This window comes from Pinus tabuliformis, chromosome 7 (assembly GCF_031772625.1).
Source record: "Pinus tabuliformis cultivar Carrire ecotype Pingquan chromosome 7, CPIR1, whole genome shotgun sequence".
Classification (NCBI taxonomy): domain Eukaryota; kingdom Viridiplantae; phylum Streptophyta; class Pinopsida; order Pinales; family Pinaceae; genus Pinus; species Pinus tabuliformis.
In genome coordinates this window covers 1,897,336,342-1,897,361,107 of record NC_142293.1, presented here as the reverse complement: position 1 = coordinate 1,897,361,107, position 24,766 = coordinate 1,897,336,342, and the positions used below count along the sequence as shown (strand labels likewise).

The 24,766-nt window shown below is 40.0% G+C and overlaps 1 protein-coding gene across 1 annotated transcript in view; it reads left to right on the top strand.

Annotated features, from left to right (window-relative positions):
* Positions 1-24,766, top strand: part of LOC149256052 (origin of replication complex subunit 3-like) — a 437,168-nt gene that overhangs the window by 243,478 nt on the left and 168,924 nt on the right. The window contains exon 12 of the mRNA XM_089460652.1: positions 14,706-14,947. Within this exon, the coding sequence (XP_089316778.1) occupies positions 14,706-14,947 (242 nt within the window). The remainder of the gene's footprint in view (positions 1-14,705; positions 14,948-24,766) is intronic.

The window sequence follows — 24,766 nt, the reverse complement described above, 5'->3', positions numbered from 1 at the left end:
CCTAATTAAGAGGGAGCTTGAAAGCAAGTTTCTTACTTGGAAGAAACTTGGAAATTCCTAAGCTAATAGGTAGCTTAGGTACATTCCTTCCATAGGAATGAGTACATTCTGTTATTGGAATTGATATATCCTCCCTAACTGAGAGGGAGAGATAGACACATCATTTTGGTCTTCACCCGGGAAGAGAGAATGGAGGATTGGTAATCATCTGGCATCCGATACTCTTTGAGGATGAGATAGGGCATCCAAGATAAGAGTAGTCGTGGATTGATATTCTTTGAGGACTGGCTATCCAAGATAAGAATAGTCCAAAGTAGGTCATACTATGTGAACACCGTGGGTGGAGTATGTACCTTGAGAGACAATGATTATGGTGTCTATGAATCATTGGTCTCGTCAACATTGTGCTCTGATCATGTGGATAGTGCTGGGCCTTGCTATGTGACAATGTTGGTTGATATGATGCTAGACAGATGGGTTACCAATCTGATTATTCTTATTAGAAATTCTTCAGATTGTGAATGACCAAGTACCATTATGAATACCTCCCTAGTTAAAAGGGAGTGTTAAAGAGTGTAACTAGGTTTGGTCTTCATAATGACATGTAATTGTCATTTTTGTCAATGATGAAAAGAAGAAAATAAAATTATTTTTGTAATGCTTGCTTCATGGGTTTCATGAGCAAGAGATTTTATTTATATGGCTCCCATTGAGAGCCTTAAGACTTGTCATAAAAGTCAAAAGAATTAATGTCATGTATGAAGAGCTCTTCTTGAGCATGTGTCAAATGTATATGAGTCAATAAAGGTGTTTAGAAGCCCTCCAACGACAAGCATTAGTTCTACTCTTCATGTCGGCCTTAAGATGCATAAGAAACTCATGTCAACTCACATTATAAGGAGGCACATCTATTCGAAATGGTAGGTTGACTTATATTTATGGGCAAACGACTATATATAGGGGTGTATGTACTCGCATTAGACGCAGTTCAAAATTCAAACATCTTTGTGATTAAGATGAAAGAGCAGAATTTAGAAGAGAGAGCAAAAGGAGCTCGGACTAAGGTACAAAGGCAAAGTTTGGGTGCTGTCAAGGTAATTCAGATCCCTCTAAAGTTCATATTATAGTGGCAGTGAACAGGGATATGAGACAGTTCGGATTGCATCACAATCATGCATTCGGTGCCATGAAGGAAGCCTCAGATTCGGTACTATCTTAGGGAATATGATTCGGTCCTCATAGTGATTATAGGTTAGGAACCATCTCAGCCTTGATGATTACAGTATTATAGTGATAAGGGTTCCATATTCCTACAACAATAAGAATGCCATTACAATTAGACATAATGGATCCATCTCAGTTCGAAGGATGACCATCACCAAAGCAAGTTCTCAAGGATATGACAGTGAGAAGGAGATCTCGATGTGAAGACAATGATGAGATAACAATGATATCTATGTCTTGATGCAAAGAAGGTCGAAGTGAAAGAAGAGTCAAGAAGAAGAGAATACAATCAAGAGAACTAATGTCTTGGTCTTGGAGTGGCTAATAGGTCAAGGGTCTAGGTCTTGGTATTCGCCAATTCGAATCTCTATAAGAAGAATTTGTGCGGGTTCTCCTCTCAAAGAGTGAGAGGTTTTGGCCTTGGCTCATAGCCTACATCTTGTGTCTCTTGTCTATTTATGTTCATGCATTGGTAACTGTTTGATGAAGAAGAACAATAATAACTTAATCATAGAGAAGATCCTAATCTAATGCAGTAAAAGATACTCACAAGTAGTTACTAATAAGGAGAAAACACCTAACTATTGGTGCCCTAGATTTCTCAACACCTTCAGCAACTGAATAAACCCTTTGCCTAGCCAAATCGAGTTGCTGCCTCTGAGGCTTCCACACTGCCTCTGCGCAACCTCACTTAGGAAACTCAACCCTGTTGTAGCTGACTCTCCGGATTTGTAAAATGTCCTCCGAATTCACTATCCCGACCCCTCACTCATTGCTTCGATCTTTGGCTCTCCGACAACTGACTGTTGCTACTCTGGAAATCGATCTGCCAAGGAAATTGAACTACTAGTTTATCTAGTGTATCTTCTCCAAGTGCCCATCGACTTTCTCTTATAATCCTCTGTTGGAGCACCAACGACCAAGATTAAATCTTAATTAATGGCTAGGATCATCTTGGAGTTGATCTGTGTGAGTTTCTAGATGATTCGCACCTTGACTTAATTAATTATGATTAATTAACCATATTTCCTAAGTTTAGACTTAGCAAATATTTAAAAATTGGTTAATAAGCTAATTAAGCAAATATTTAAATACTGGTTAATAATCTAATTAAGTCATTTCTAGTTGGAATTTCCAGAAACGATTTATGGGTTTGGAGATCTCATGTATTCTAGCTTCTCCTCCAATTTTCGTGGCTAGAACATGTTTGATGAGATAGAGACTAACATTCCTTCTTAGCGAGAACTGTGTTCTCTCTAGTGTTGCACATCTCGCCATAACACCCTGTCTCTTTATCACTTCCTGTCACGCCGCTGATGGGTGGCCATACTTTCCACCAACTAATGCGCAACTTTGATGTTGCATCTGTGTTGTTGTTGACACTGATATACTGCTGCCAATGCTGCATTTGCACTACAACTCCCTCTCATCTGTTGCTTTTGCAACTAAGAAGCATCTGAAACACTGAATCATACATGTTCAGTATGATGCATCTCTCTCCTGAGTCTCTGACTGCTATGCAATGACTCGCCTATAAATAAAATACGAGTATTAGCATACATACGAGACCTCCATACGATAGCTACGTATGCATGGACCTGCATGTATCGCACTATTTATAAGCTAGTTACTATAGGAGCAGATATAAATTAAGGTAATGAATTAATACCTCAGCAGAGTATCATATATATGATAAATCCTTAAAATCAACAGAAAATGTTAATTTTAATTTTACAAATTAAAATTTCAATTTAAAATTAATAAAATAATAATATAAATAATTAAAATTATAAATTAAATAAATCAAATTAATTCATTAAAATAATAAATAAACTTTATTAAATCAAATCTACGTATCCAAATAAAATCAACAAAATCAAATGAGATTTGATGTCATAAAGTTACACGTAACAAAATATTGACACAGAGATGGGAGGAAGGCAGTGGACGGGGAATTAAAAGGAGGAAGGAAATCTTGAGAAGGGGGAGGAGGAAAAACAGAGAACAATTTTAACACAAAGATATAGATATTGTTGAGTCTTGATTGTACTGGAGTTTTTGGGCACAGGGGATCAAGGTGCTTCGATTGGAAAGCATTCTGAGACTGTGTACCCAGGTTGTACCCAATTTGGCAGGGTGGTTTTGGCCATTTTGGTAATGTAGACGGGACAAGAGTTGTAGCCATGACAAAATTACAACAGAACAATTGCAGTAGAGCTTCGCAACAGAGCAGACATGTTGGTATTCATTAGTTAAATTATTTAAATTCTGTGTTAAATTACATATTCTGATATTTGAATTTAAGGTTCTTACATGCTACTAGCATCTGCACTGTTACTAAAGACTTTGTGCTACTGCCAACTCTGCACTAAGCTCCCTACTCTGTGTTAATAGTGCACTGCGCTCCTCAGCATCTGTCTGCTACTAGTATGCAGTTGTCACTCTTGTACTGACTGTATCAATTGCCACTAATCCAGCCTACTATTGAATACTGTGTGCCCCCATAGCCTGGTAAAGATTCGTGAGGTGGACTCGTCAAGGAACCTGCCCAATCTCTTTAGCTCTCTAGGGCTACAACTCCAAGTCACCCCACCTCATTCCTGGAGGTATGGCTACCATCATCGCAAAGTCTTCCTCCAACTTGGAGGAAAGCCTATCTATCTTAGCATGTGGTGCTGCTTGGTCTTGCTTCTCTTGCTTGTCCTTCTTTCTGAGAGGACACTAGGTACTGTAGTGACCAAACTCGTCACACCTGAAGCAATTGACCTTAGATTGGTCGTTCTTCTTCTTTCTCTGCTCCCCTTGCGCTTGACTGGGACCCTTTGATGTGAGGGCCACATTTTCCTTCTTCTTCACCACCTTCGGTCTGCTGCTACTGCTGTCATTGATGGAGCTCTTTAACAGATGTCACCTCAACTCCTCCTACTGTAAATCGGCCCACTTCCTGTCCCAATTTGGTAGCTTGTCTCTGCCCAATATACTTTGGACAAAAACTTGCCACTCCTCAAAGACACCATTCATTGCCAATCTCACTAGCTTTGTTGGTTGAGACGCTGCCCCAACAGCTGCAAGCTGGTCTCGAACCTCTTGAATCTTGGTGAGGAAGGGATCTGTGCCTTCTCCCTTCTGTATGTAAAAATTTCTGTTTTCCCACCCCGGTTTTCAGTTTCACCTTATTTCTCCCATGTAGTTAAATGCCCATTCCCATAACCATACATTTAACAGACTGAAAAAATAAATATTGCTGAAAACACAAATTCTGGAAATTTTTCAGAATGCTGGAAATTGCAGAATTAAAAATCAGCAATTAAAAACAGCCATTAAAACACATTAAAACACTGATATTTTTGGTCAACTTGACCCTGGAAAAACCCCCTACAACTCTTGGGGAAAACCAGTTTGAGAGCTCTTCTTTATTTCTGAAAATTGTCTTTTTACAGTGAGAATTATTCAGCAAAAATCAGCAAGCAAATTTACAACTTATCTCCTTTCCCGTGCCTCACAGCAATCTGGAAATTACAGCAAACAGGACAGCAATAAATGCTGTACGACCTCCGTTTTGTGTGCAGAAAAATCAGCAAACTGCTCCTCGATTTTTGTGCAAAAATCTGCCTTTCACTATGTGCTGAATCAGCTGTACAAATCTGCTCAACTGCTGCCTTGGAATGTGTGCCAAGCTGCTGTCTCCTTCTCCTTCCTGCTCAGAAATCTCTCTTGCTCTCATTCTCCCAATCTGCTCATGAAAGAATGAATGACCTTTTCCTCCTTTTCCTCCTTTAATATAACTCCAAGTGACTTTTGGGTGATCCAAGTGACTTTTGGGTGATCTCTAAATCCAATGGCTGAAATAGATTTAGATCAATGGTTGAGATTAAATGCTCATTTAAATCTCACTTTCTATTTTTTAATTCACCCCACTTTAATAAAGACCCACTTAGTCATTTATTTCCAAAGTCACTTTTCCTTTCTAATTTTTCATTGACTTTATAAAAGTCACTTTAAAATTAGACTTAATAACTTTATCACTTAAAGTCACTTTTAAATTAGATTTAACTTTATAAAATTATAAAGTCACTTTAGGAGAAAAATTAAATTCTTTTGGACACTTTTCCCTAGGCCAAAGATCAAAGCCTAAGGGAACCACCTGTCCTCCGGTACCAAATTTCAACACTCCCTCTTACCGAGGAAGGTGTTCCTCACCACACCCATCTTGTCTCTGAAGTAGACATGCTTGCCCCGTGGTAAGGCTTTGGTAAGGATATCTGCAACCTGCTCATCAGTGGAAATATACTCAAGCTTCACAGCTCCCTTCTGAACATAGTCTCTGATGAAATGATATCTGATCCCGATATGCTTTGATCTGTCATGAAATACTGGATTCTCCGTGAGTTTAATGCAACTCTGATTATCACAGTAAATCACTGAAGGTCTCAACGGCTGACCAAATAAGCCAAACAACATCTTGCGAAGCCAGATGGCCTCACAACTAGCTAGACTGGCTGCCATATACTCTGCTTCCGCTGAACTCAGTGCTACTGACTGCTGCTTCCGGCTGAACCATGACACTACTGCTGAACCCAACCCAAAACAACACCCTGAAGTGCTCTTCCTATCAGAAGCACAACCTGCCCAATCAGAATCAGTGTATCCTGCCAATCTCACTCCATCTCCCTGCCTATAGTCCAGACCATAATCCACTGTCCCCTGCAAGTACCGCAAAATGTGTTTTGCAGCCACCCAGTGAACCTTCCTAGGCTCACACATAAACTGACTCATCGTGTTGACTGCAAAACAGATATCTGGTCTAGTGTTGACCAAATACATCAAGGAACCAATCAGCTGCCTGTACAATGTGGGATCCACCAACTCGGAATCCGAAGCATGAAGCTTCTTCCAGTTGGTGATCATCGGTGTCGACATGGGTCTACAATCCTCCATGTGGAATCTGCTAAGGATATCCACAATATACTTCCCCTGCCCCAGGAAGAAATGCCCCTCCTCCTGCCACACCTCCAAACCCAAAAAGTAATGCATCAAGCCGATGTCCTTCATCTCAAACTCCGCCGCAAGATCTCTCTTGCAGTGCTCTATGAGTCTCTCTGCACCTGTAATGATCAAGTCATCCACATACAGCACCAGAATGAGAGGCTCCTCACCAATCACAATAAAGTAAAGGTTCGGATCTGCCTCACTCTTTGTGAAACCCATCCCCTGCAAGTATGCATCTATCCTGGAGTACCAAGCTCTGGGAGCTTGCTTCAGGCCATAAAGGGCCTTCTTCAATCTGCACACATGGGACTCCTTCCCATGCACCTCAAAGCCCTGTGGCTGCTCAATGTACACCTCCTCCTGTATGAAGCCATTGAGAAATGCGGTCTTCACATCCATCTGGTGGATCTTCCAACCCATCTCTGCTGCTATCGATATAATGGAGCGGATCGAAGTATATCGAGCCACGGGAGCGAAGGTCTCCTCATAATCAACTCCCTCTTAATGCCTGCCTCCGCACAATAGTCAACAAACTCTCCAAGGGTGTACTCTCCTCCATTGTCCGACCTCAAGGACTTGATCTTTCGACCTGTCTGAGTCTCCACAAGAGCTCTGAACTCCTGAAACCGCTTGAAGACCTCACTCTTGGTCTTCAAAAAATAAATCCAGGTCCTCCTGGAGTGATCATCAATGAATAACACATAGTACTCATATCCACTCAAGGAAACATGAGACATCCGACCGCTCACATCGGAATGAATCAAATCAAGTATCCCCGTCGCTCTGCTGTCACTGCTGGGAAAAGGGGATTTGGCAAATTTGCCCATCGCACAACCTCTGCAAGTATCAAAGTGATCAGTACTGAAATCTGGCACACCTGTAGTGATCTCCCGCAATGTCCTCAAGGCTCCATGATACATATGTCCCATCCTGCGGTGCCAAATCTCACACAGCTCAGAACTGCTAGTTCTGCTGTCGGTACTACTGCTCAATGCCAAAAGGGGCTGAAATGCAAACTTGTACACCTTTGCATGGCGTACACCTATCACTCTAGCTGAATCAACTGGAGTGCCCCTGGGATACATCAACACCTGTCCTCCCCTGAACAGTACGTCATATCCTCTGTCCTCCAAAGCTGAGACGGATATGAGGTTCTTCCTCATCCCTGGCACATAAAGAACCTCTGACACCTTCAAGGGAGGTTTGGACTCCCTCTGAAATGTCACTGTCCCCACCCCGACTGCTCTAACAACTCTGTCATCACCGAGTACTACCTCAATATCAGTGCCACTCTCTGAAAGCTCTGAGAAGTACTCACGGACTCCTGTCATGTGACGTGAAGCCCCACTGTCCACATACCAAATACCTGTAGATGCTCCGCTAATCGAGGGAAAAGCATGCTCCCTCTGAACCTGTGTGGCAGGTGATCCTGCACTAGAGGACTCACATGTAGTGAACGCAAACTCCCGGTCAAAACGACCTGCAAAGTCCTCAATCTCAGCTGAAGCTGCCACATCTTGGTTCTTCCCCTTCTTCTTCTTCTTCTCCGGACACACAACTGCATAGTGTCCCATCTTCTGACAATTCCAACACTTCACTTTGGAATAGTCCTTCTGTGAGTTACCCTGTTTACCTTTACCTTTGCCTTTGCCTCCACCACCGCTTGTGGAAGCCTGCTTCTTCCCTTTGCCTTTCTTGCCTCCTGCCACCAGTGCTACGTCCTCATCCTGCTCAACTGGCTTGGCTGCCCCAAGCTGTCCTTTCCTGATCTCTGTCTGAATACAATCATCCCAAAACCTCTCCCATGTGGGAAGGGTCTCACGTGCACAAACCCCATCAGCAAAGTTCAACCATGAACGGGGGAGGCCATTCACTGCAATACGCACCAACTCAGTGGATGGAATGGCCTCTCCAATCGCTGCCAACTCATCTCTCACATTGGTAATCTTTGTGAGATATCCAGCTGCACTATCATTCCCCATCTTAATGTTCTTCAGCTTCTCCTTCAGGACCATCTTCCGGTTCTCATTGGTACTCTGGTAGAGATTGGACAATGCTGTCCACATCTCATGGGCATTGCTCTTTCCTCTCACATGAGGAATGCAATGGTCTTTGATTCCGTCTAGAATCAACCTCTTACCCTTGTTGTTCTTTTTATTATAAGCTGCCAACTGAGTAGCATCAGTAGGCACAACAACAGGGTGCTGTGCTGTATGCACCATGATATCCCAGACTTCTGCCTCCTCAAAGATACTCTGCATTCTCTCCTTCCAAACGCTGTAATTTATATGCCCATCCAGCCTATCCTCCACCCTCAATCCCAATGACATCCTGCTGTCCTAAAACTGAAAAATAGCACTGCTGTAGTAAAGATAAAACTGCTGTTTATGAAAAAATCAGCTTGCTGGAATTTTCTGAGTGAAAAATCAGCAACTGTAATTTTTCCTTTTGCTGTCTCAAACTGCCCTTCAGCACTCAAGCTCTGATACCATGTAAAAATTTCTGTTTTCCCACCCCGGTTTTCAGTTTCACCTTATTTCTCCCATGTAGTTAAATGCCCATTCCCATAACCATACATTTAACAGACTGAAAAAATAAATATTGCTGAAAACACAAATTCTGGAAATTTTTCAGAATGCTGGAAATTGCAGAATTAAAAATCAGCAATTAAAAACAGCCATTAAAACACATTAAAACACTGATATTTTTGGTCAACTTGACCCTGGAAAAACCCCCTACAACTCTTGGGGAAAACCAGTTTGAGAGCTCTTCTTTATTTCTGAAAATTGTCTTTTTACAGTGAGAATTATTCAGCAAAAATCAGCAAGCAAATTTACAACTTATCTCCTTTCCCGTGCCTCACAGCAATCTGGAAATTACAGCAAACAGGACAGCAATAAATGCTGTACGACCTCCGTTTTGTGTGCAGAAAAATCAGCAAACTGCTCCTCGATTTTTGTGCAAAAATCTGCCTTTCACTATGTGCTGAATCAGCTGTACAAATCTGCTCAACTGCTGCCTTGGAATGTGTGCCAAGCTGCTGTCTCCTTCTCCTTCCTGCTCAGAAATCTCTCTTGCTCTCATTCTCCCAATCTGCTCATGAAAGAATGAATGACCTTTTCCTCCTTTTCCTCCTTTAATATAACTCCAAGTGACTTTTGGGTGATCCAAGTGACTTTTGGGTGATCTCTAAATCCAATGGCTGAAATAGATTTAGATCAATGGTTGAGATTAAATGCTCATTTAAATCTCACTTTCTATTTTTTAATTCACCCCACTTTAATAAAGACCCACTTAGTCATTTATTTCCAAAGTCACTTTTCCTTTCTAATTTTTCATTGACTTTATAAAAGTCACTTTAAAATTAGACTTAATAACTTTATCACTTAAAGTCACTTTTAAATTAGATTTAACTTTATAAAATTATAAAGTCACTTTAGGAGAAAAATTAAATTCTTTTGGACACTTTTCCCTAGGCCAAAGATCAAAGCCTAAGGGAACCACCTGTCCTCCGGTACCAAATTTCAACACTGTATCCTTATGCATTTCATCTTTTCTTGTAGGAACATCTTCCACTGCTCGGAAGTGCCTTGATATAGCGTGGAGAGAACATTCTCCATCTCTTTGGTAATATCCTTGCTAGCTATGTGTGAGACAATATGATCTCGGAATCCATCTAGGATTAATTGCTTCTCCCGTGCCATCTCCTTCTTGTATTCCTTTAGCTGATCCGCATCTTGGGGAACTGCCACAACATTGTCTATGTAGAGCTTCAGTCCATATTCATCCAACAGGGAGGACATCCTGGCATTCCAGATGACATAATTGGAGGAGCCATCCAACCTATCTTGATCTTTAAGTTCTGTTGTGGCCATCTCAAAAGCTGTCGAAAAATTCCTCTTTTCCTCTGCTTGGTTGCTGCTCTGCTACTCACACTCCCTTCTGGAATGCGCAAATTTGCTAGTTGCTACTGGAAATCTGCTTGGAAAAATCGAACTTCTGTGACTAGAAGTTCCTTGAGAGAAATTTTCCCTTTGCTGTGTGTGCTTTTCTCTTCCACATGACGTTGAATCCTCTATGTCCAACCATAAATTTGCTCAAGGAAAATCTGAGCTACTGCTGCTCCCTTGTTGATTTCTGTAGCATTTGATGTGCTCTAGCCTTGTGATTTTGCAGAGAGGCTAAGACACATGCATTCTCCAAGATCTAGAAATCATTTTGGAAAATTCCAACTAGAAATGGTCTAATTGAAATAATTAATCATTTTTAATGTATTCCTAAGTCTAAACTTAGGAAACTTAGGAAATGTGATTAATTAAAGGGTGTTAATTAAATCTGGTGTGAATCTTCTAGAAGAAGACGAGGATCAATGCCCAATTAATCTTAGCCTTCGATTATGTTTTAATCTTGGTCGTTGGTGCTCCAACGAGAGATTATAAGAAGGAGCTTGATGGGCACTTGGAGAACATACTGAGATATTGAGATCTAGAGGTCGAATTCTCAAGAGTAGCAGTGCTAAGTTGCTGGAGAGAGATCGAGTGATCTTCTTGCAGTGAGGGGCAGGGATAGTAGACTAGAGGGGATTTTTCTAGTCCTGGTGAGTGCAAGGCAGAGAAGCCATCGACAGGTCTAGAGAGGCAACATAGTGCTTTAGAGGGAGTCCGCAATTTTGTTGAGTAGTCGAGATCTAGTGCCAAAAGTCGAGGTGTGAGTTCGGAGGGCCAGAGGATCGAGTTTCCAATCAGTAGAAGGTCAAAAGGAGGAGGTGATGCAGTCCCTTGAGCTGTGACGCAGTGACTGCGTGAGCCCATGCAGAGACTGTGTAGAGATAGCATTGGGCAGCTCATCTGGAGCCCGGATCAGTGTCAGATCTCCAGTGTTAAATTTTCAGATTGTTCTATGTCGTATCAATTACTTTAGCCCAATTTATCTTTTCGTTAACAATGCATCCAATTTGTTCCACCTGGATGCTCTATAAACCTCCCACTCCCCTCGTTCATCCCAGAACTCTCTCGCCCTCACCGAAGCAAAGCAGAGGAGTAGTGTTCGGCCCCCTGCTCTCGGAAACACACTGCAATAGAAATAGACAGCAGCCTTGTCCCCCCAAGCTTCAAATCCTCCCCCATCTTGCCCATCTCAGATTCACTCCTCCTCTTCGGCAGCAAAGGAAAGAATCAGCTTCTGGCACCCAGCCTCAGGAGTTTGGCAGCAACAGTGGTTGATTCCAGCTCATTTCTTCAGTGAGATCTTCTTTTTCTTCACACATTCGGATCCAGAAGCTCTGCAACAAGCGAGGCAGTCCCCTGAGCATCACTGAAGCGCACTTCCCCTCAAAAGGATCCAGGTATAACTTTTGTTACCTTCAGGTTTATTTGTCGCTGACTCTCTTCTCCTCCACGGCTGTACTCATCTCTTTTAGCTCCCTAGCCATGGCGGAGACTTCAGAAAACAGAATGCAGAATGAGAATCAGGAAGGCAGAGACCAACCTGAGAACCCGCTGGACCGTGTGCTTGGCAACAACACTTGCACGCTCTGCAAACAGCATTGCTTCATGATAGCCAGGTTCATTAAACATTTCAATGAACTCAAAGAAGACTTTCAGGCTGATAGCCGATCTAAGAGAAAGAAACTGGAAAAACAAAGAGCCGAGATCGAGAGCCTAAAAGAAAAATGTAATCACATGGAAGAGGCCATATCTCACATCAAAAATATCACCCAGAGCATGCAAGCTGAGGCATCAACCAAAGAAAGCATCAAGAAGGAACCTCAGATCGAAGACTCTGTCAACCAGTTTTGGTAATCAATCAAATGTCCAGTAAATTTTTCTTACTCGCAGGTCTTTTTGTAAGGCAATACAACCGCTTCTTATTTCAATCTATCCTTTTTAAGTTTATTCTCAAGAAGTCAGGGTCTGCGCACCCATTTTGGACTTCTCTTCTTCTTCCTTCTTCACTCTTTGTAACAGCACCTGCTATTAGCAGTTTTTTATAATAGAAAATATCCGATCGTGTTAAAAAAAAAAACGATGCATCCAATTTGTTAGTGGTATAATCAATCATAAATGTAATTGAAGAAAGAACAATATATGCAGTGATAGAGAAGACAACAACACAACCATAAGAGACAACATATTGGTCCAAGACCAAGGAAAAACCCCACTAGGGGGAAACCCTTTCAAATCTTCTTCTTTAGTAGATCGTCATAAAAAGATTTCAGCAGAGAGTACAATGAGCTTAATACATATGATTTGCAGCAGATAACAATGAACCAAATCTACAGATCTACAGATTTGTTATAATAACAAAGAAACCCAGATCTACCATATCACTAAAGCCAACTGATGTCAAGATGTCAAAACCTTAGATCTGAACTGGGTTGCTCTCATCTACACTGTCTATGAGTGACTGAAGCTTTTGGGTCGCTCTCACGAATACACTGTGTGAGTGACTGTAACTGTAGAGTCGCACTTAGGAGGTCTCTATGCGTGTGAATTTGGGGCTAGACTGCAAAGACCCAAATTCACTCCCTTATCGAGCTGTGCGAGTGACCAGAGAGCCAAAGTTGCACCCTAGATGAGCTGTGCGAGCAATTGTGACGACAGAGTCGCTCTTAGGTCTACCTAATGCAAGTGACTCGACACTGGATCCTTCTGATCTGCCTTTGAATCCAGAGTCACTCTCATTGAACTGTCTCCAAGTGACCAAAGAGCCAAAGTCGCTCTCTGGCCTACTTTGTGCCTGCGATTGAGGACGAAAAACTTCATATTTGTGCCAGCGACTGAGATCCAGAAAATCCTAACCTAGAGCGAACCTTTCGCCTGCAATTTCAGACCCAATGCGAATTTCTATCAATGAACCTGTGCGAGCCAAAACAAAATAGAAGAATAGAAAGACGATGATAATGTGATCAAATGAACTTGAGGTTGCTTCCTTTTATACATTTTCCTGATGGTTAACTTGGGGTTAAGATTGACCCAAGAAGTTACTCATGTGATTAGGGCAAACCCATTCCATAATGTATGCATGAATAAAATAATTCAAATCTTAGCGTCTGTTTAATTCAATTAGGTTATTTAGCATATTCCGACACATAGGAAATAATTAAGTATAACTTGGTCTAGTGTATAGTTAGGTAAAGTGTTCCATGACCCTCTTGGTGATGACACTAGCTGATGCACCTGAATCCAACATGCAATGATATAGACAAAAACCATTGACAAGTAAGGTGATGAAAAATGGTTGATGATCTTTATTTTCTTTGTGACAATCCATACTTTGCAGAATTGCCGGAGCATCCTGATAGCCAGCTTCAAGATTCTTTCCAAGAGGAGCATCAATGGCCTTCAACAATTTAGACTTATGAGAGGGGATCTTAAAATCTCCATTATAGGACCTTTAGATATTCCTGTGCATACCTTGAGACCTTGCGCCCATACATAACAGTGCAACTGAGGCTCGTTAGGGCCTCTTAGGGCTTGGCCCTTTCCTAAGAAGCCAGACACCTATGGCCTAGATGACAGAGAGTTATGCACCAAAGCAAAGCTCTAAAATCACCTCATAAACTTGGCAATCAACTCCTTGAACCTGTCCAGGAAAATACACAAGAAAAGACCAATACTTGACTCGTTCTCCAACTCGGCTAAGGCATCTGCTTCTACCTCAGAAATCTTTCTTCATTGATCAGTTGCTCTCCATGTGTTTGAATGAGCTCCAAGGCCTCTAATTTATACTAATTGATGGAGGAGCCAAGGGGTGCGTTTTGAGCCATTGTGACCCTTCATTTAGTGAGGCTGACTTAATTTGCTCTTGATATTATTTAAATATATTTACCAAGTGCCTTGATGATTGCTTGCCCAAATAAATTTGTCACATCAAATAATAATGATAGGAGTGCCAAATAATAATTTTCTTTTGTCCAAATTAAATTCTCTTAAGGGGCAAGATGGTTTCTCTGTGTGGCTGGGCTTTTCCATGGGGTCATTGGATTTCTCTTGGGGGAATTCATCCCAAAGCTGCCCTAAATTTCAACAAGAACACAGTGTAAACCGAAAAGCTAACACTCGGAACCTTTCCTATTGAAGAACTGCAAGATAACATGCAATTTCCTTGGTGTTATTATCTTGTTGTATTAGCAGCTTTATTATCTTGTTGCATCTTGATTGTCACGTGTGGTTCATTTTGTTGAAAGACTGATTGAAAGAAAATCAAATAACATGGACAATCCATTTATATAGTGTGTAGTAAGCTCAGTGAGGTGACATAACCTTGCAAAAGCACAATGGACCACTTTGATGTAAATAGAGTAACAAGTTTTTGCTGACATTGGTTAATGATTATGCTGATTATAAGATTGTTTATAGAATACAATGTATATTGTTCTGCTGAAGCAATATAATTTACACTAGCGTTTGTCTCACAAAAGCTTTATATTGAGAATGTTTTTCTTGTAAGCCTGATGAAAATTGTCTTATGAGTACATGCATTCTTTGCAGATAAATATTGAAATCCACAGATTACAGTCAATAGTTGGACACGGTTTAAATGGAGATAATGCTGAAGGTAACTTTACTGGTGTCGGGTGCAACAGTGAGCTTATGAATAGACTCCCATATAATATGGAGGGAGATCTTGATACTGTTTCTGAGAGAGTGGCAGCAATTTCTCAAGATTTCAGTGGAGATATTACTAACAAGCCTCAAACTTCAAAAGTCAGTGCAGAGAAACTTTTGGCAAGGTAAGATTCCCTGATCTAAGGTTGTAATTAACACAACAGTTTTGCATACATCAGAGAAGTAAAATTTAGTATCATAGTAATTTATAGGTTGATTCAACATGAGAGAGTGTTCCAGATATTTCTATCACATGCTTCTTAGGTGCGATGATTAAATTTATTCATTGAGTTTGAAAGAGTATTAGTCTGAACCTTGATTCTGTCACACATTTTAAATGATTGGAGATTGTGGAAGGAAGCTGAGAGACATTTATGCTCTTGGAATTGTGTCCTCCTAGCCTGAATCCATATTATGATTTAATTGGTGAAAGCTCTAGCTCATTACAGCAAATGCTCTTAGTTCAATATCCTGTATTTGATATGATTTTCATACATACTGTAGCCTGTAACTGCTTAAACTAATATCTAAGTGGAAATCCCAAATCCATAGATGCCACATTGGGGGTAACATATAGAAGTTGTATCAAAACTACCTCAATATAACTTCTCCTTTACTTTTGACCGGCTCAGAGGTGGCCAACGGAGGCATCCCTTTGATACACATTTCGAGGAGGAGAGCCTAAGTAAATCTTGATTATGATTGAAGTGTAAAAACTTCTGGATAACAGAAATATATATAGAAATAATTTATTAATAAAAGAATAGACAGATGATGATGATTTACAATGGGTTTCCTGGCTTATATACCGCCATGGACACCCTTTAGGAAAGGGCATGATCTTATGATCGTGCCCTTTCGCCTAACTAAACCTAAATTAAATAATAAACCTGAAATTAACTAAATTTTTACATAACATTGCCTTCCTCTCGAAAGAATGCTTTGTCCTCAAAGCATATGTAACGACGGATGTTGTTTGAAGAATGATTCATTCTCCCAGAAAGCGTCTTCTTCGGGTAAGTCCTTCCACTTGATCAGATACTCCAAGATGATCAAAGTCACACACTTTAAAAGATCGTGGATTAATCTCTCAATTCCCGCTTTTTGGAGATGTGGATATCGGTATGGCTTGATGTTGATGGGGTTTGACTCTGTTTTAACTTCTGTTCTACGCTCAATTTCTGTATTAGGCGACATATTCATAGGTAGGTCTTGAATCTCTGGTGATTCTTCTCTGGTCATATTTGCAGATAACATTTCTAATTGGTGACATTGTATTGCATAAGCAGGTGCTCTTCTTCGACTCAGCTTCATCATCTGAGATGATGATACAACTTGATTTTCTGGTGCTTGGAATCCGTGTAGCTTGTACTTCTGACCTCCCCATTTGAATTTTATAAATTGTACTTGATGGTTGGCGGCATAAGTACCTAAAGTTCGTAGCCATTGGATACCTAAGACTACATCTACTCCTCCTAACGGTACTGTGAAAAACGGAGACTCTAAACTGAAGTCTTGAATCTGCAATTTAACCTTATGGCATTTTCCCACCTTTTCAATCTTCTTACCGTTAGCTATCATCACTTTCATGTTTGGTAAGGGAAATGAAAATATATTGAGTCTCTTTGCCATGGTTGCATCTAGAAAATTGTGTGTGCTTCCAGAGTCGACAAGAACCACTACGTTGTTCTTCTTTATGTGTCCTTTTAACTTTAAGGTCTGAGGTTGTGATATGCCTGTCATAGCTGATAATGATACTTGTGGAATACTTCCATCATCTAGTTCTGGTGAGAATTCTGCGGCATCTTCTGTGTCTTCTACGTCATAATCTTCACTGTTCGAATCATTGGTTGCTTCACAATTATATAGGTTCTTTGGTTCTTTTCCTTTAACACATCTATGTTTGGGGTCCCACTTCTCACCACAACGTTTACATTTACCCTCTTTTATCCTTTGCATTTCCACATTAGATTTTTCATCTTCACGACGATGTGGTGGAACATATCTTGTATTATTTGAGTCCACATACTGGGGTATCCTTCGTCTCGCATAAGCTTTTTCCGCTGTTGACCAAAATATTGGTTCGGATTTCTTTTCGGCTGTTTTTGCCTTTCGTCTTGCTTCTTCTATAGATGTAATATCATGCATCTCAAGTTCTGCTTGTAAATGGGTTTTGAGTCCCGAGATGTATGATTGAATTAGACGAGATTCGGATAACCCAGGTACTCGTGTTACTAAGGTCTCCCATTCTTGAGTGTATTCATCGACACTTCCTTTTTGTCGTAGTTTGATGAGTTTTGAAAAGAACTCTTCTTCCTTTACACCTTGGAATCTTTTGAAGAATGCATCTTTAAATTTCCTCCAACTAATGACATGTGTTGTCTTTTTCCACCACATATACCAGTTATATGCTTCTCCCTCCATTTTCATGGATGCATGTCTGAGCTTTTCGTCATCGTCAGTGATGTCATATATCTCAAAGTATTCTTCTGCTTTATTTATCCATGCAACATTGTTTTTTTCGTTTCCATCAAATTTAGGCATCTCGACCTTTGCCCTTCGCTGGTATGTTGCCACTGGTTGAGCGAAAAAAGGGTGTTGATTGGTAAAGTTATCCCAGAGTTGCTTGTTTGTAAAGACTGTGTTACTTGCTTCTTGGTGGGGTGTCGCTGATTTTTTTGGGGATTCAACCTTGTCATGAGAGTCTGTGGACTTAGTTGAATCCGACGAGACGTGTTCTTGATTCTCTTCACCTTCTTTCAGTAGTTGTTCGGGCGTACAATTCGACCTTTTACATAGAACTTTTAGCATTGTTAAGACCTCTTTGAAGTTTACTTCTGTTTGGACATGTTGACTTTCCATCTTTATCTCTATTCGATTTGTCGTATCTTCAAGATTTTTGATTTTATCCGCTTGCTCCCCAAGCTTGCTCTCGACTTCATTTAATCTTTTGCTGACCTCGTCGTGGTTGTTATTTATCTTATGCTCTACATCCAACAACCTTTTTTGGAAATCCGCCATTGTCATTGTCGACATTGAGCGGGTTTGCGGGGGCGTGTATTTATTTGCCAGCTAAAATATTTTTCCTCCCCCTTTTTTTTTGATGAGTTTTTTTTAGCTAAAATGAATTTTATACATATAAATTCTAATTAATTAAAATAAATTTAATTAATTAAATTAAATTATATATATATATATAACTTTTAATTAATTAAAATAAATCTAATTAATTAAAGTAACTTTTTATATATATATAATTTTTAATTAATTAAAATAAATTAATTGAATTATATGTAATATAATTATATAATTATAATTATAATTATATATTATATGTCACGTTATATATTATATATATGTATATGTTAATTAAATTATATGTAATATAATTATATATATATATATATTATATATATTATATGTCACGTTATATATTATATATATATATGTTAATTAAATTATATGTAATATAATTATATATATATATATTATATATTATATGTCACGTTATATATTATATATATATGTTATATAATATATAACTATTTAATATAGTTTAGTTATATATAACTATATAATGGAAATATCGTATTTTAGATTGTTCAGTCCGAATGAACGTCCGAGAGTCAATGGCTACGCTGTTTGACGGCAGACGTGGCAGATTTACACTTCGACTCCCGCAATGTTTATTCCACGCAGCCGATAAGTGTGGGCAACAAAATGTCTGAGCAGCAACAAGTTGTCGTATAGCGGACGGTGGCAGCTACACGATGGACTCGGTGCAGTGGTCGTGTGTGGATCTGCGGAAGTTAACGCAAGGAATGTACGCAGCCAGCAAAACAGCGGACGGAAGATGATGGTGGTGTAGGGGAACGCAAGCAGCAGCCAAGAGCAGTGAAGGACACGGGGTCAGCAGAGCAGTGGAACGGCACAGTCGCCAACACAGGAGGGGGCAACTTCATGGTTTTTAAGGCCACCGGCCCCCAGGGTAACGCAGTGTCTGTCAGGCAAAGATCGCTTGCTCTGATACCAGATGAAGTGTAAAAACTTCTGGATAACAGAAATATATATAGAAATAATTTATTAATAAAAGAATAGACAGATGATGATGATTTACAATGGGTTGCCTGGCTTATATACCGCCATGGACACCCTTTAGGAAAGGGCATGATCTTATGATCGTGCCCTTTCGCCTAACTAAACCTAAATTAAATAATAAACTTGAAATTAACTAAATTTTTACATAACAATGATTTAGCTAAGAAATGCAACAATATACTTTAAAAATGAATCACATAGAAGATAAAATAAGAATTGTTAAGGATCCAATAACTTAGTGATGCAATGCTTTACGATGTTCATTCCTTAATAGAGTATGCATATGCCACTACAATCCACTTTAAATGCCTAAAGGAATTAGGAGTCTGTTGACTGGATTAAACTCTGATTTATTATAGATGCACAAGAATGAATTTCAGATGTACAAGATATTTATTACTATCCCAAGTTAATGATAAAGCCTTGAAAGAACAAACTTAGGCTAAAGAATAATTTGGTGAGTGAAGTGTGTAACTTGAAGTTGATCCAAATTATGCTTGTGTGTAATTTGAAGTTGATCTTGTTGATTTGGGGTAGCATTGGATGTGTTCTAGCCACGAAAATTGGTGGAGAGGCTAAAGCACATGAGATCTCCAATACCCAGAAATGGTTTGGGCAAAATTTAATCAGTTTGAATGATATTAAAATAATTAATATTTTTAATGAAGTCCCTAAGTCTAAACTTAGGGAAAATAAAATATTAATGGGAGTTAATATAAAACTGAGTTAGAATGGTCCAAATGATGGATCAAGCCAGATCTAATCTTAGCCGTTGATTAGGGACTTAATCTCGGCTGTTGAGTTGTCAACGAGAAAAGTATAAGAGGAGGCTTGAGGGTCACTTGGAGAACACATCGAGTTGATCAAGAATTTGATTTTTTGGGGCAGGGTTTGCTGAGGAAATGGAAGGAGTGATCTGAGTTGCAGCTGAGGAGTAGTGATTGTAGTAGTAGAGAGGCAGAGATAGTATCGGGAGCATCAACGCAGAAGCCGGGAGAGGGTTGACGCAGAGCCAACTAGAGGCCACATAGAAGCAGCCAGAGGCCACGCAATAGCAGCCAAGAGCTGTGTAGAGCCCGAGGAGGGCCAGCGTGGGCCAAATAGGCTGACGCTGGGCCAGAGAGGCTGACACAGACCCTAGAGGTTGATGCTGGGATATTTCGTGGGTTAAAATGGGGCTGATATTTGTCTCCGACCAATAGGTACTATTCCCGAGGGCATTCTCCATTGGGTGAGCCATTTCTGGCACCCAGATTGTATTTTGAAATTGCTTAATAATAAAACCCTAAGATAGCTGCACCAGTTTTCCCGCATTGGGTTTTTTTGGGGACATTAGTTCAAAAATAACGGTGTCACTTGTGTGCTTGTTCTTCCTTCAATTTATGATCTGTATGTGTTGAGACTGTACTTGTATTTATTTTTAGTATTTACATGGTAAATAACTTGTTAATTAACAGAACAAGTAGGAATAAATAAATCAGAAAGTACAGGAAGGATTTCTAACAATTAGACTTAGAAATTCCAACATGGTATCTGTTAGGATATTCCGACACATAGGATATAGTTAAGTTCAACTTGGTCTAGTATAGAGTTAGGTTAGAGTTAGGTAAAGTGTGTTTCTTTACCGTTGTACATTTTGTAACTTACAATCTGACGGTCACGATATGTAGTGATCCGACGGTTCACTCTCACCTCGATATTACCGACACTTGATCCGTGGCTTGACACCCGATTGGTCCATGAGTTCTATTTAAAGCGCATGGAGGGTCATTGTTCGGGTAATCCGTGCATGAGAGAAGCTTATGTAAATTTTCATTCTTTGATTAATAAATTGCCTGTAGTACCCACGTTGGGACAGGCCGTGGACTGTTTCCCTCCTTGCACTCTGAGGGTTTTAACCACGTCAAAAATACTGGTGTATTGATTTGAGATCTGGTTGTGAGCGGTGTCCTTTTGGTATTCTTTCTGTGGAACTTACCCTGTAAATTCCTACATGGTATCAGAGCTATTTGAGGGCCGCGTCCGTTGGTGATCCAAATCTGAAGCCGGTAGAACTGCATGCGGCTGTCGTTTCCTAGATCTGTTGTTTCTGACTGTTTTCGGGCCGAGAGGATTGCTCTGTTGCGTTCGGAGCATCTGTTCCAGTGAGGAACCCCTTTCGTTTCATGCGAAAAGGTTTCCAGTAGCCCTAGCTGCGTCATTTTTCAGATCGGGAGGTATACAGTGTTTTTTTTTGCAGTTTACTGTTAATTTCTCTCTGCTTATTTCGGTCTCAGTTTATTTAGCCTTTTTTTTTAACCGGATCTATACCTTTCATTTCTGCGTATGCTCTTTGCCCTGCGACTCTGTGCGATCTGGGCAAATCAGAAACAGAAAGGAAGGATTTTTCTCATGCGTATGCTCTTTTCCCTGCACCTTAGTGTGATCTCGGAAAATCAGAAACATTGAGAAAAATATTTAGTTTTTCGGCTAAAGCTAACCTTGAGATTTTTTTTAAAAATTTCTAGTTTTTTGGCTAAAGCTAACTTCGAGCCGCAAGGTTCGTTTTTCTTTGCATATTCGTGTTGGGTTTTGTGTTTTGTGTTTTGTAGGGAAAAAGAGATTTCTCAAGGCAAGCACGCAAACCGAGGGCCCCCCCCCCCCTCTCTCTCAAATTTTTTGTATAGATCAATTGGTTCAAAGCTATTTTTAGAGAGTAGAGGTCTTGGGTTCAAGTCTCCATTTTGTGGGGGCGGATTTTTTCATTCCCGCACATTCGCGCACTTTGCCGGCAACGTCAACAAGTTTTTTTCAAAAAGCCATAACTTCTTCATCCGGAAGCCTTTTTCAGAGCCATTTTTTTAAAACCGCCTATTTTTTCGAGATCTATCCGTTGGTACACTTACTTTCAGCATCTTCAGCTTCAGGTTTTTTTAAAAAATGGAAAGTCCATGCCAAGTCATTCTTGACAGCACTAACTACTTCCAATGGGTAGAATACATGGAAGATTTACTTAGAAGTAAAGGTCTCTTCAGAATAGCCACAAACCAAGAGAAGAAACCCACAGATCAAGGCGGCAAAATGGGAAAATAGACAAGATCAAGCACGTGGTTTGATAGGGATGTCTATTTCTCCTGATCTTAGATTCCACATTGCAGGACTTGAGACTCCTCATGAAGCATTAGAAAAACTTGCTAAAGTTTTTGGGATTAAAAATGAAATTAGATCCCATCAACTTGAAAATGAGCTGCTTACTTTGGATCCTAATAATTTTTCTTGCATTGAAGATTTCTTGTCAAAATTCAAGACCCTTAGATATCTCTTGGAAGGTGTTAAAGTTAAGAAAGATGATGGTAACCTTATTTATTCCATCCTTACTAAGTTAGGACCAGCCTACTCTGTATTTGTTTCCACTTTCCATTCTACAAGGGAAGCTTTCATTTGTCAAGGACAAGAATACAAGGCCCCTTCCTTTGACTCCTTTTGTGATTCCTTAATAAGAGAACAAGAAAAACTCTTACACCTTGGTCTTCTTAATCTTGGAAACTCTTCCACAAAAGCGTTAGCCGCCCAGCAGCACCCAAATTCAAAGAATCCTAAGAAGTCATATCCTCAAAAGAATGGTCCTAAACCATCTCAGCCTCAAAATGAAAGATCATTTCAGCAAAATGATAAGCCCAATAAAAACAAATGGAAGAAGACTGATAGACATTGTAACTTTTGTAATCGAGATGGCCACTTAGAATCTAAATGCTTTAAGAAGATGGAAGCCTTGGAAGCCGCAATGAAGAAACATAACATCCATCTGGAGCCTACTTCAACTTCAACTTCCGGAACGGCACTTTCTGCATGTCATCGTCAATCATCTCAGTCTGGTTATGCATTAAATGTATCTTCTTCTTCTTCTCATTCTCATGAGTGGCTCATTGATTCTGGAGCCTCTTGTCACATGGCCAAAAACCAAGCCATGTTTTCTTCTTTAAATGATTGTAACACCAAAAATATATATATTGGTGATGATAGATCTCTTAATGTTGTAGGGACTGGAACTGTTCATCTAGACAATGGTCAGTTCAATGATGTATTATGTGTTCCAAACTTATCCTGCAACCTTCTATCTGTCTATCAGATAACTCATTCAGGTGAAGGTAAAATTGTTGAATTTTCACCTCATGATGTTGTAATCAAGGATCTAAAAGATCCTAAACAGATTCTAGCTACTGGTCTTGCTGATGATTCCAAAAGGTTGTATAAGTTTCACAACTTTGGGTCATCCCATCTTCCCTCAGTATTTGTTGCTCATAATGATGAAGTGAGCAAACTTTGGCATGAGCGGTTTGGTCACTTAAACTATCGCTCCCTTCAGCATCTATGTAAAGAAAATATGGTGACAGGTCTTCCTATGGTATCTTGCAAAGATGGTGTTTGTTCCGGATGTGTACTCGGAAAACATCATCGGGACAGTTTTGACAAACGTGCCTCTTGGCACGCCTCAGCCCCTTTACAGCTTGTGCACAGTGATTTATGTGGTCCTCTTCCTGTTGCTTCATTCTCTGGCTGCAAGTACTTCTTAACTTTCATTGATGATTTCTCCAGACGCACTTGGGTATACTTCTTAAAACTCAAGAGCGAAGTATTTACAACTTTTTTGGCCTTCAAAGCATTTGTTGAAAAACAATCTGGACATCAAATTCTTAAGCTAAGAACTGATAATGGTGGAGAATATGTTAAAAACGCATTCATCAACTTTTGCACCGAAAATGGAATTCAAATGCAACATACTGTTCCATACACTCCACAACAAAATGGTGTAGCTGAAAGGAAAAATCGCACCTTAAAGGAAATGGCTAATTGTATGCTGCAATCTAAAGGACTCAGTCTTAGTTTTTGGGCCGAAGCAATTAATTGTGCAAATTATATAATCAATCGCACTCCTACTAAGGTTCTAGAGAATATCACTCCAGAAGAAGCTTGGAGTTCCATTAAACCAGATGTAAGTCACTTTCGTGTGTTTGGAAGTGAAGCATGGGCCCATATTCCAGATGAAAAGCATAAAGCTTTAGAACCTAAGAGTGAGAAATGTACTTTTGTTGGATATTCTGAAGATGTAAAAGGTTATAGACTTATTCCATTTAAGTCCAAAAATGTTATCATTAGAAGAGATGTAAAATTTGATGAAAATAAATCGGCCTGCGAGCCTAGTCCGGCGGATGTGCCACCTCTTCCTATCTCTTCTATCTTTGAAAACATTTCTTCTTCTGATGATGAAAGTGAGGATGATAATCCTCCCCCACCTTCTCAGGATCCTCAACTTCCAAGATGGGTCCGTGCTACTCGGGATGCAGCAGGTGATCTTGCCGGTGATCCTACAGATCAGCGACGTACACGTTCTCAGTTTGAAAGAGCCTCTTCTTTACTGGCTCAAGCTCCAGTAAATCATGATCCTGACACTTTTGCAGAAGCTTCAGGCCATCCACATTGGGAAGCAGCTATGAATGAAGAATATCATTCATTGATGACAAATGATACATGGGATCTTGTTCCTCTACCAAAGGGACGCAAACTTGTTAGATGCAAATGGGTTTACAGAACCAAGTATGGACCAGATGGGAAAGTTTATAAACATAAAGCTCGTCTAGTTGCTAAGGGCTTTTCACAGGTTGAAGGCATTGACTACACTGAAACCTTCTCTCCAGTTGCCAAAATGAACTCTATCCGCCTTGTTCTTTCCCTTGCTGCCTCTTTAAAATGGGAAGTCCATCAAATGGATGTTAAATCTGCCTTCTTGCATGGGGACTTGCAGGAAGAAATCTATATGGAACAACCCATTGGCTTCATACAAACAGACTCCAGCCTCGTTTGTCGAC